At 51.9% G+C, this 12,075-nt stretch overlaps 2 protein-coding genes across 2 annotated transcripts in view; one reads left to right on the top strand and one right to left on the bottom strand.

The window, feature by feature from the left end:
- Window positions 1-122: 122 nt before the first annotated feature.
- On the top strand, window positions 123-854 carry NEUROG2 (neurogenin 2). Its single transcript, XM_027903188.1, has one exon. The coding sequence runs from the start codon at window positions 159-161 to the stop codon at window positions 852-854; it is 696 nt and encodes a 231-aa protein (XP_027758989.1). The 5' UTR covers window positions 123-158.
- Window positions 855-1,110: 256 nt separating this feature from the next.
- Window positions 1,111-12,075, bottom strand: part of ALPK1 (alpha kinase 1) — a 39,118-nt gene continuing 28,153 nt past the window's right edge. Inside the window, exons 11-19 of the mRNA XM_027903187.1 lie at window positions 10,041-12,054; window positions 9,689-9,842; window positions 8,955-9,117; window positions 8,678-8,864; window positions 8,248-8,454; window positions 5,941-6,039; window positions 4,581-4,701; window positions 1,850-2,239; window positions 1,111-1,726 (exon numbers count right to left, since the gene is read on the bottom strand). Of these exons, the coding sequence (XP_027758988.1) occupies window positions 8,258-8,454; window positions 8,678-8,864; window positions 8,955-9,117; window positions 9,689-9,842; window positions 10,041-12,054 (2,715 nt within the window). The 3' untranslated portion in view covers window positions 1,111-1,726; window positions 1,850-2,239; window positions 4,581-4,701; window positions 5,941-6,039; window positions 8,248-8,257. The remainder of the gene's footprint in view (window positions 1,727-1,849; window positions 2,240-4,580; window positions 4,702-5,940; window positions 6,040-8,247; window positions 8,455-8,677; window positions 8,865-8,954; window positions 9,118-9,688; window positions 9,843-10,040; window positions 12,055-12,075) is intronic.

Genomic DNA, 12,075 nt, shown 5'->3' with positions numbered 1-12,075 from the left:
CCCCCCCCCCCCCCCCCCCCCCCCCCCCCCCCCCCCGCTCCGATCCCCCGCGCTTCGGCCCCCCGCGACTGCCGCCCCGCTCCGTCACACCGGCGAACCGTCAAGCCGCCGGTGCTGCCCGGCGCTTCCCCGGTGCTTGCCCGGCGCGGCCCCGCAGGATGCTGGTGAAGGCGGAGGTCCTGGCGCCGCCCGCCGAGGACGAGCTGCTGCTGCTGGGGCTGGGCTCGCCCGCCCCCTCGCCCTCGCTGCCTTCCAGCGCCGAGGAGGAGGAGGAGGAGGAAGAGGAGGAGGAGGAGGAGGAGCCCCGCGCCGCCCCGCCGGCGCGCCCCGTGGAGGCCGCGGGCGGCCGCGGGCTGCGGCGGGCGGAGGGGAAGCGGCGGCCGGGGCGGTCCCGGGGCGCCCCGCGGGCGGCGCGCACGGCGGAGACGGCGCAGCGCATCAAGCGGAGCCGGCGGCTCAAGGCCAACAACCGGGAGCGCAACCGCATGCACAACCTGAACGCGGCGCTGGACGCCCTGCGCGACGTGCTGCCCACCTTCCCCGAGGACGCCAAGCTCACCAAGATCGAGACGCTGCGCTTCGCCCACAACTACATCTGGGCGCTCACCGAGACCCTGCGGCTGGCCGGGGCGGCGCGGCTCGGCCCCGACGGGGCGGCGGGCGCGGGGGTCCCCGCCGAGGGCAGCCCGTCGCCCGCCTCCTCCTGGAGCGGCGGCGCCGCCAGCCCCGCGCCCTCCGCCTCCCCGTACGCCTGCACTTTATCGCCCGCCAGCCCCACCGGCTCCGCCTCGGACCCCGAGCACTGGCCGGGCCGCTTCGCCCCGGCGCCGCCGCTGCCCCGTCGCTGCCTCTAGCCCGCCCCGGCGCTCCCGGGGCTCCCCCCGGGGCGGCGGCGGCGGCGGCATCTGCCCCATTCCCAGGGCAGGGCGGGCTGTGGGAACGGCACCTGCCAAACCAAACTTTCCGTCTCTCTTTCTCTCTCTCTCTCTCTCTCTCTCTTTCTCTCCGATGTGCACTTTGTCCAGTTTTCCCAGATCTGTCACCGCGGGGCTTTTGTGTGTCCCCCCCCCCTTTTCCCCGCTCCCCCCCTTTGCCATCTGTCCCTTATGATTTATAGGCGGGAGGGGGGGGTTGGAAAGGGAGAAAAAAAAAAAAAAGAGTAAATTGTTTTGTTAGGGGTCCAGGTTAGAAGTCATTGTATAATTTGTAGGCTTTGTGAGGGCTGAATGCAAGCGTGGAAATTTAGGCTGAACTCTCTATCAAAAGGGAAAAAAAAATCGGGAGGGGGGGAATTGGGAAGGATCTCCTCATACATTATTTATTTCGACCTTTAGGGGACGAGGAACTCCCCCCTTCTTTCAGGAGATTAAAAATAAATCAACAGACTGAAAACCTCAACAGACACGGAACATTACAGCGATCAGCCACACACGTGTTCACATTTATTTATTATAAAGACAGATTTCATGGAAAATATGTATTTTTTTGTATAATTTACAGAGTTTATTCTAGTATGTATTTACAGCTGAAGAGCAAAGGGATTGTCCTTGTGATAAAATATAAATAAAAAGCTCTAATTTTCGTACCTTTGGGGCTGCTGCTTCTTCTGCTTTATGTGACAGCAACCGGGATTTACAGGATTGGGCCTTGTCTCCAGTGAAACCAGGTTCTGATGGGAGCTGATGCCACTTACAGCAGGTCCACAGGCAACAGCTTCTTCAGCAAACTGCAAAAAAACACATTATACATGTATATATACATATATATATATATATATATATATATATACATATATATATATATATATATATATATATATAAGTTCAGTGGAAGTTTACTGATCCTTTACCTTTGCCTCTTGGTACTGAAGATGCTGACAGCAAACGTGGGATGGATGGACGGATGAATGGTTGGATGGATGGAGGGATGGATGGAGGGATGGATGGATAAACAGTTAGCACGCTTCTTCAGGCCGAAGGATTTCACCGAGAAGGCCGCAGGAAATAAATGTTACTGAGGAAAAAATGCGTGGGCTAAAAAAGAGGAAGAATTCCCTTTCTCTGCCTCTCTGAGGGACGGATGAATCCCAAGGCACTTGCAATTCCAGGGGGTTCAGTTTAGTGTGCACAGCACGGGGCCAGAGATGTCACCATGGAGGGGGATGCTGGAGGCTGCCCAGGCCCTTCAATCATCGTCCCTGTGCGCCCGGGAGCACTTTGGGACTTCTGGGTACAAACACCTGGAAATCATTAAAAACCAGCAGAGGCGCCTGAATGTATTAATTAAATAAAATGCTCAGCACGTGAATCCCGCCCGGTGCCCTCGGGATCCTGGGAGCGTGAAACCCGGCCCTTGGAGCGATGTCCACGAAGGGAGGGAGGGGGAAAAAGAGAAAAAAAAAAAGCCCAAAATGTGTGAAAAGAGAATTAGTGAAATTAGGTTAGGCCAATAAACCACACGGGGGTCCCTCAGCCCCGCAGCCTCAGGCGAGCAGCGCTATCTAGCCTGATCTATTGTTTCCCCCCCTGGCAGGGGGGTTATTGTGTGATAAATAATTCCCTAAAAAAAAAAAAAAAAAAAAAAAAGGAAAAAAAAAAGTGGGATCATTTGCATAATCACTGCTTTGATGTGGCCAGCAAGATGAAGCTGTGTCCCCCCAAATCTGCCACGGGCCAGGAGGAACAAAACAAGAGGGAGCCTTTGACGGCAATGGCAGTGTGTGGGGCAGCCCGTCGGGAGAGGGTTTTTCACTCTCACTCTCTTCTAACGACCCCTTTTAATGATTAAACTCCAGGAATGCCAAAAAGAAGCTGAGTGAACCTCGCTCGCTCTCTCTGTCTTTTCTGGTCGGGTCTCATTGTCTTTCCCAGTTTCTCTCCCGCTTTTAAGAGGTGCTGGAGTAAGTGCCTTCGGCTCTTCAAAAGGCCAGGAGGGATGGGATGCACTTCTCTCTCGGTGATGAAGCCATGTAGGAGCGGGAGAGCCATCCTGGGTAGCTCAGCACTGGGATGCTCCCTCCTGCTGTCCTCGGGGAGGGACGCTGCTTCTTGCCAGGTGCGTCATCCTGCAGGGATTTTCCTCCATCCCAGGTATAGACAGGAGCATGCCCATCCTGCCGGGGCTGTGGCGATGGGAACCACCGTGGGAAAAAGCACACGTCGCGTCGGAGGACGGAGGGGGGGGCTTCGGTCAGGGGTTTGGGGTGGGAGGCATGCCAGCCAAACTTTCCCTGCTCCCTGTGGAAGGCTGGCCTTGGCTAGAGATGCCCCGGGAAGACATGGGACCGAGGGGGGCAAGGCAGGGAGGGGGAGACTGGGCTGCGTTGGCGAAGGTTGAGCCAGAGAGGCTGGATTTGTCACCTAACACAGTCGCCCTCATCCCAGTTTTTCATTTGAATGACGCCAAAAGCACTTATTTCCCTCTTTCTTCCCCCTTAACTTGAGTGTATTCCTCTCTTTCCTTCTTTTTTCTTGTATTTCCCCCATTTCTCTCAGAAGAACTGATTTTTGGAGGTGATGGCCAGTCCCCAGAGCCAATTGCAGCCAACCTGGAAGCGGCCCAGGACACGCAAGACAGAAAAGCATCTCCTTGGATGACGAGACAAACCTGGGGGTGGTTTCCATGGCAGCCCCTTGCCCCCAGAACATGTGTTTATGATCCTTCTGTGTATTGTATTTTGGCATAAAAGCTCCTCTGCACTGTCAGGGCTGGAGGGGCAGCACGAAAGCCCCCGAGGGGGTTTACAGCATAAGAATAGTGCCGAGGAGCCAAAGCAGTCCCAGCCGCACCCCAAGGGCTGCCACGCTCGCTTTCATGTCAGGCATCAATCTTTCCACATAGTGCCATCATTAAAGAGTGTTCCCAACACAGCCCTCATGTGGCTGGCAGATCCTAAACCCAGTTTTCCTTAAGCCTTACTCAGGTGCCTCAGGTTGGACTTCACCCTTGCCTCGGATTACACGTGGATTTGGCCCACGCGGCCCCAATTCCCATTCCCCACAGGCAAAAAAGTCTCAATTATCTATTATACAGTCAATCCTCTGGCAGAAACAGAAATCCCAGCGGGAATTTTGTTGTAACTTGGGGTAGGTTCTTGTCTTACTACTTATCTTGTGTTTTATCTTACTACTTATCTTGTGTTTTATGGTCTGAGACACTCTTTTGCTCTGACAATGTAAGGATATCAGGATATTACAATATCAGGATATTACAATATCAGGATATTAGAATATTCTGCCTTTCGCCTATGATGCTGCAACAGCTGTGCAGGTCCAGCAAAATACTGGCATCCTGCTTACCCCCGTGACCTCTTGTACGGAACTCAGAATAAGGAGAGGTAGAACTCTGGCGCTGCTCAAATTTAAAATAAAGCCTTTAGAAATTGCTTGGACAGAAAAGAAATCCTCGGAGGGTCACTTTGCAGCGGCCACGAGGGAATAGGGATGGTGCTGGGGCGGCTGTGACACGCAGCCACCCCCTTTCCCTCGCCTCCCCTCCTCCTCCTTTTATTAAAAAGCAGAGAGCCCGGCCCAAAGCTGATGGCATATTTACCTTCATGAGTTTTAAAAAAAGTTAATTACCGCTCGGAGCAAGTTGGTCGGGCTGTCCTGAGCTGTCTTTTATTAGTAGTCGCCTTCATTAATTTCCCTCGCTGGATTTGCTGTTAATAGCTGCCTGGTCCTGGGCAGCACAAAGCAGCATCTGTGCCATTGAGCAGAAAAGCGGGAGTCAGGCAAAGGGGGGCACTGGGGGGGGGGGGGGGCGACGCCGTTTGCAAATCAACCTCTATTAACGTGATGTCCTGCTCGGAGGGGACGGCAGCCCCCGGTAGCCAGCATGGCAGTTTGGGCTTCACTCGGCTGTTACCGAGGGAGGAAAGGCACCTGCTGCCTGCCGGGGGGGCATCCTGCCCTCACCCTGTGCCCCCGGGTGCTGGCTGTGCCACCCCCCAGATGCAGGGGGAAGAAGGATGCCGGACCTGCCTCTACAGGATCTGCGTTCCCCCTTGGTGCTGTGGGTGCTCTGGTTCTCTTAGCAGCATCCAGCACTAACCAAATTATTAATAACTTGGTGTCTTCGGATGAAAGATACGCTCTGCCTTAAAAGCGGCTTGGCAGGGAAGTTTGGGATTAGAGAACGGGATTAAGTTCTGTCTGGAGGGGCACAGTGGGCAGGCTGGGGGGGCTGGAGGCATCACAGACTCACACGAGCTGGGGCAGCGGGAGGCTGCGGAGGCCAACAGCCCCATCTGCTCCCGCTCTGCCAAGGGACAGGGGAGATGATTTCATCCAAGTGGAAGAAAGGAGGGTGGCGTGTGTCGCTCCCGGGAGAGGGGTGAGAGCTGCACGCTGCTGCCAGTTTCCCTGCAGGGCCAGGGAGGACACCCGGGCCTGTACTGGGGACTTCCCTTGGGGCAGCAGGTGACAGCAGCAGTTATCGAGTTGTTTTTTGGTTTTTGGGTTTTTTTTTGCTTTGCTGCAAATATTCCCACTCTGGTTAGTGGGAAGGAGATGCTGAGGAGGCTGGTGCTGCCGTGCCTTTCCCAGCAGAAGGGATGGGGCAGCGCGGGCTGCGGTTCTGCGCTTGCCGGCGTGAGGCTTTGCCCTCAGCCCCCCTGAATAGCTGTGTCTGGTGAAGGAACGGTGCCTAAATCCAGCAGCTGGGCTCCAGGGGCAGCTGATGCCGGGTTTATAGCAGCAGGGACGTGCTGCCTCGCGTGCAGGGGCTGCCTCACAGCTGGAGGGGTCACCTCGCGCCCGCTCTCCGCCAGCCGTAATGGCCCGGGATGCTGAGACTCACAGGGAGGCAAGCCTGGCTCAGCACTGTATTGTTGGGACAACTGAGGGGCTCCCTTTCCTCTCCAGCTGTGCTAAGAGAAACCCCGCAAAGTGTTCCACAGAGTCACTAGTTACTGGCAAAGGACTGAGAAAATCATTCTACCTGAGGTTTGCAGCCTCCGCTTGTTCCCTCGGCATCGAGCTTACTAAACTTTCCTGCACGAGCACACAGCCAGCGAGACTCTGCCTTTCACATGGATACCTGCAGAAAGGGAAGTGGGACAAACCTTTAAGCAAATCCCTGCCCCTGAAGGACAGGAAAGTGTGTCCCCACCCTGGTAAGAGCAGGACAGTTCTGTGCCTGACTTACTGCAGCACTTATACAGGGTGTAAATTCAAGTCGGTGAATTTAGCTGAGGGGAGGAAACATTCATGTTTCCTCAAACTTGATGTCCCTCCAGGTAATATTTCACTGTCCCAGCATGGCACAGTTACACTCATATTGCAGAGACTGGCCCTCAGTGGTCACACCAGGTTGGAATCTGGAGCGCGTTATAATTTACCAAGCCCCAAAAACACCTTGGTAGAAGTTACTTAATACAAACCATTCAATTCCTAGCTAAGACTTCTAATTAAAAACAAAACAAAAAAAACCAAACCGAAACAAACCAACCAACCAACCAAACAAACAACAATAACAACAACAAAAAAACCAAACCAACAAACAAAAAAAAAAAGGTATTCCCTAAGTTAGTTCAAATTCCTTTATTCTGAAACCGGAGAAAATAACAAAAGAGCAATTTTTTTTGGTCAGTAGCTCTAAGACGAAACTTTTAGCCAAAATATTAAATTCTCCATCATCAGAATCAACTGTTTATTTCCCCAAAATTCCCTTATTTATACCACAAATATGAAACAATAATTTAAGTTCTGTGTGCTTGGAGACACATGTGTGTCCAAGTTCTTCGGGCAATGAGGTTTTGGGGCCCATTAATCCATGATTTCCAGTACCCAAGCCCCAGGTGAAGACAAGAGGGCCTGATACCTCTGAAATTGTGCCCAAGCCTGTAAAGGGTGAGACAAGTAGAATATGATTCCATGTATGTTTTAACAGGGAGCTGGACAGGCAGCTCCTCAGTACTTTAACCTGTGAATAGCCATAACTTTGCCTGAGATGGCAAAAAGTGTCCTAACACCAACACGAGAAATCAGCTGCTAAAAGCAGATACCAGGAAAAAAAGCAAGATATTGAAATTTCACGCAGATGGATTTGTTCGGGAGCACATCGAAACTAATTTCCTTTTTCTCCCTTTGACCAGGAAGAAGCTGGAAAAGGCACGGCTCGTCAGGGCTCCCGAGGCTGCGTGTGCTGTTGGAGCAGACCCGGCGGGGCCGGCTGCTGGCAGCGTATTAGGACACTTTGTTCTGCAGAGATTGTCCGGGAGGTTTTGTTTTGGTTTTAATTGTCTCCATAGAGCAGGGAAAGCCTCTGCAGAGAGGCTTTAACACAGCATCTCCGCCGCCCATTAATTCCCGGGATCGTGCTAACTAGCTTTGTTTGCCCCTCGGAGCCGGGCGCTCGCTGGCCGGAGCGCGGAGCTATGTTTGTCACTTGGTTAAAGCCAGCATTTCCCCACTGCTGCGGACAAGGCCGGCCTTTATTGGCTGCGCAACAAGATAACGGGCTTAATCTTCCCAGTAACACGTGAGTTTTCATGTATCACTTTAATCTGCGAGACACTGGGGCCGAGTGTACCGTCACATGCCGATTTCACTGCTGTGTGAGCCAGCGCCTGCCCGGCTCAATGATGGATTGTTCGCCGGCTCTTAACAACAGGCAAGATGGTGAATGCCCCGGGGTGACAGACAGTGTGCAATGGGAACGGCCACAAATCTGACGGCCCGGTTCAAGTTCACCTGACAAAGCTGGAGCAGTCTGCGAGCAGCTCCCGAGAAAGGATTATTCACACTGGCATTATATTTTTGAATGCATTTTTCTCCCCGTGCAGCTGCGCAGCTCCCCAAGACTGAAGGTTTATGCACCATAATAAAGAGATTTAATTTTTTTTTTCTTTTCCTTCTCGTGCTTCTCCCTATTTACACCTAGTTCTAATTGGTTGGTGCAGGGATAAGGCATCTTTCCTAACAACTCCGCACAAACATCTCCTAGAAAACAATAGCACTGTTAAAACACGGGGACAAAAGCCTAAAAATCTCCACTGGCTGCAGAAACAAAAGAGGGTGGTTTTGTTAAAGCCAAGTCTGTTGGGGACCCATCTTTTTTGTGGAAGTTTGATGCTGTGTTCCCTTTCTCGTGGGGAAAATCTCCCCCAGCCTTTGCGCTCGGGGCAGAGGGACATCAGGGTTTTTGGGGAGGGGGAAGAGGAGAGTGGGAAATGAAGGCAGCCTTTTGCTGCTGGTGGACATCCCTGCTCCTAAAGATCTGTGTCCAGCTCTTGATGTGACTGACCTGTGAGAGTCTACGCCAGCAGCTCCACCGAGGGCCTTTTCAAAGACAGGCTGCGACAGATCTCGTTGCACTCCACGTGCTGGTCATTAAAGAAGTAATAAATCCCTTTCTTCCCAAAGTTGGAGCGGGAGACATCTTTGCTACTCAGAGAATGAATCTGGGGGTCTGTGAGGTAGATGAGGCCCTTCCCATTTCCTGTCACCCAGCCTGTGGAAGAAATTTGGGTATCAAACATCACAGGCTTTGTATTGTTGTATTCAGGACTCACTGCTCTGTGAGCGTCACCTCAGTGATTCCCAGTTCCCACCTGTGTCAGCAAAAGCTGAACCCTAAGAGGCACTTACTGAGTATTTAAGGAAATGAACATCCCAAAGACACCTGGGGGCTAAAGGCTGAGCCTGAAAGGCATGAGGTTCACTGTAATACGCACCCTGCAGGTCAACGACGACGTCTGTTCCCTTGGAGAACTCGTAGGAGAAGTGGCCGTAAGCCAGACCGTACTCTGTGGCTTTGTACTCGTTCTTGACTACCTTGGTGTTGTTGGACAGCTTCACAAACTCCCCAAGCATGTAGGGCTCCACACTCACACACCCTTTTATCGTTCTGTCTTCCAGGATCTGAAATGAGACAGTCTCGCTGCTGTTGGTTTAAAATCAAAGGCACCCCTCCCACCAGTTCCTTGGAATTGCTTAGATGACAGTTCTTACCAGGAGTACTGCAGATGGGATATAAAAGATTTGGGTGGGGACCTTTTGCTCATACAGCCTCTTGTTGAACTCTGTCACGTAGTACTGGGCGGTCATTTGTCTCTCCACGTCACTGAAGTGATGGAGGAGCCCTTTTTCTTCTTTATATTCCTTCCCAACATACCTAAGCAGAGGGAGAAGTGTTTGGAGAATTGTTTGTCTGTTCTGTATGTTGTGATACAGAACATCACTGCAAAGCTGAGCTTGGCTGTTCAGAAGCAAATCCTGCTGTGGGTGATACATTTAAAATGGCCATTAAATTTGGGTGTTTTTTTTTTCTTTTGTATCTCATACAGCAGAAAAATTATCCATTAAATCCTGGGATGGGGGTTTCATTACACTGGAATGTTTAAACTCAACTCCTTCTTGACTCTGAAGAGAGAGTCAGCTCAGAGGTATTGAAATACTTCTCTCAACCCATAATAATTCATAGGCTACTTCTAACAATTATGTTTCTAATTAATGACAAGAATTAACTCTGTAATTAGCTGTTAGAAGATAACAGTGCAGCTTTTCCTTCCCAGAAATTAAAAAGTAGAGTTACACAGAGTGATGGGGAAGGTTGCCAAAATGCCCAAGTCATTTGTAAGACCCATGAAACACTCCTGCTGCAGAAAATCTCACAGCTTTTATTTATATTTACAAAGAAACAGCATTGATAAACATTTTGTTTTGGAAATCTGTTCAGCCCATACCTTCCCAGGGTTTCTTCTTGGTGCAGGAAGTGTATCCAGAAGGCCCTTCTCTGCTTGCCTTCCTTCGCCACGTTCAGGTAGTCCCCGATGAACACAGCAGTCTCCTGGCCCGTCCACAGGCCTGATTTCTTGGAGTATTTTAAAAGGAGAGCAGCTACAAAAAGAAAACATCACAGATTTGGGTGTGGTTCTTTTTGGTTCTGGAATCTAAATGGGCAACAAGACTCAAGTAATGGGGTGGAAGGCAAGAAAAAATTAAATCCTAATGAATGTTGACTAAAATATCGTGTTAAAAGGCCTGAGTCAAGCCTGTTCCCTGAGAAGGTACCTCAGTTGCTGTGTAGGAACTTACAATATGCTTTACGAAGCTCTTTGGTCCCAAAAATCCCAGTAGGCATCAGTCTCTGGACAAGCCAATTATGTTCCACCCCCGCCAGCAGCTGCTTGTAATCATCATCCCTCAGAAATCGAGCGTCCAGGATTTCTTCCTTTGTTCTCCCAGGTGTGAGAGCAAAACCACTTCCCCTTGGGGTCAGAAACGGACCTTCAGGGGAACTCGTGGGCATCTGTGCTGATTTAATCCATGAACTCAGAGATGAACTGGATTGTCTCTTGCTGCTCACCATGTCCTGAGACTCTTCCTCATCTCCTTCTGTAGTGGCACAGTCAAAGGGCTTGCTTACGGATATCTTGGCCTGTGAGGGCAAAGCCGTTGGCACACTGGGAGCTGATTGATGCTTTGGAGCAGATGCCGTGGGATAACTGTTTACTAAGTCTCCAACACTGAGGAAATCAAATTCTGTGTCGTCAACTGTTTCCGCTTGGGTGTCAACCTGAGGCACTTGGCGGGATCTGTCCCCCACCATGGCAGATTTCCTCATCCAGTCACGCACAGAGGAGCCGCTGCCTGTTTTGGGCTCAATGCTCATTGATAGCACAGAATTACCCCCGTTTTGGGGGGGATGTGGCTCACACGAGGGATCCTCCGTGCTTCCTGCGGGTTCTCCTAGGTGGACCCACTTAAAGCGACCACCTCCTCCCTCTCTGCTGCTGTCCTTGGTCCTGCAGCCCAGCTCTGCACAGGAGGAGGACTTCTCCTCCTCCTCCAGCTCGGTAGGAATGGAGTAAGAGGTGGAGAGGGAAGGAAACGCATCACTCAGGCCCTTTGCTTTCTTTTGTGGAGATCTCTTTCCCCGGTACCTTCCCTCCTGCAGTTCGTCTCCACAAAGAGACTCCTTCTCCACCCTCCTCCCAGCTCCAGGTGTGCTTCCCTCCAAGGAAGTCTGAGGAGATCCCTCACAGCTACGGAGAGGTTCCCGAGCAGCACGATTCCAGGCTCTGGGAGGCAACGGGCACAAGGACATGGCTTGAGTGTTTCCATCAGATTCTGTGGTGCAGCACCACTCCTCGGCCGAGCCCTTCTGCTGCTGCTGCCCTTCCCTGGAGGACTCTCTGCTGCTATTGCAGTTTAGCTCCTCCCAGCTGGAAGAGTAACTGGATTTTGACAGCTTGCACCAAGAGCTCTCTGAAGTTGTGCTTTGACTCCTGCTTTGCCCTATGCTGAAACCACCATTTTCGTCATTTATTTCCGTTCCTAAAGGCTCAGTCTCCTCTTCCAAGGAAATTTTCATCACACCAGAACGAATGTCTTGATTCCTCCGGTCACCAAGCCTCTCTGAGCTGCTTCCTGCCGTTGGTAAGCTCAGGATTTTTGCAGCACTCCTCCCCTCCTGCACTATTTCCTCAGTAGTAGACACAGTGTCTGTGGCTTTGGTCTCTGTCCTTAAGGTTGTGATACAAGGTCCCACGTGGATCTCTCCCGGCGTGGTTTTACGAGCCCTGCAAGTGTTCTCAAACACTTGGCACACCGACAGGTGATGTTGGGAGTGCCTGGCAAGGATTTTCTCAAAGCTGGTTTCCCCTCGCAGGGCAGGCTTTTCCACTGTGCCTTTATAACTGTCTGGGACGTAAGACCTGGCATCGGAATTGGGGAAGCTTTCCACTCGCAGGCGCTTCTTCACGGATGTGATCAGGGACATGATCTTTTTGGCAAGCGCTCCTTTCTCCTCCTCTTCTGGGAACGAAGTGCTGTAGGAATGCAGTTTTTCCAAGGCTTCCCTGCACAGTTGCCCCACCTCACGGAGCTCCTCGCTCTCCCCACGGAGCCACCGGTGCACGGTGGCGAGGCAGAAGGCAGCTTTAATAAAACTGTGGAGCTCCTGCTTGCTGGTGATGGGACTCTGGTCGTTCTTGGTAAGGAGCCCGATCTCGAAGGATTCTTTGGCTTCAGACAAGTAGAACTCTCTCTTTTCTGGGGGACAGTCCTTGGAGTGACTGTAGGCCAGCAAACACGTCCCCCGGATGTTCTGGGAGGGGAGGAAAGAATG

Source organism: Empidonax traillii, unplaced genomic scaffold, assembly GCF_003031625.1.
Source record: "Empidonax traillii isolate 1590-97213 ecotype Southwest subspecies unplaced genomic scaffold, ASM303162v1 scaffold941:size231608, whole genome shotgun sequence".
NCBI lineage: Eukaryota > Metazoa > Chordata > Aves > Passeriformes > Tyrannidae > Empidonax > Empidonax traillii.
The sequence above is the reverse complement of the archived record's forward strand: the minus strand, read 5'-3'. Positions and strand labels throughout refer to the sequence as shown.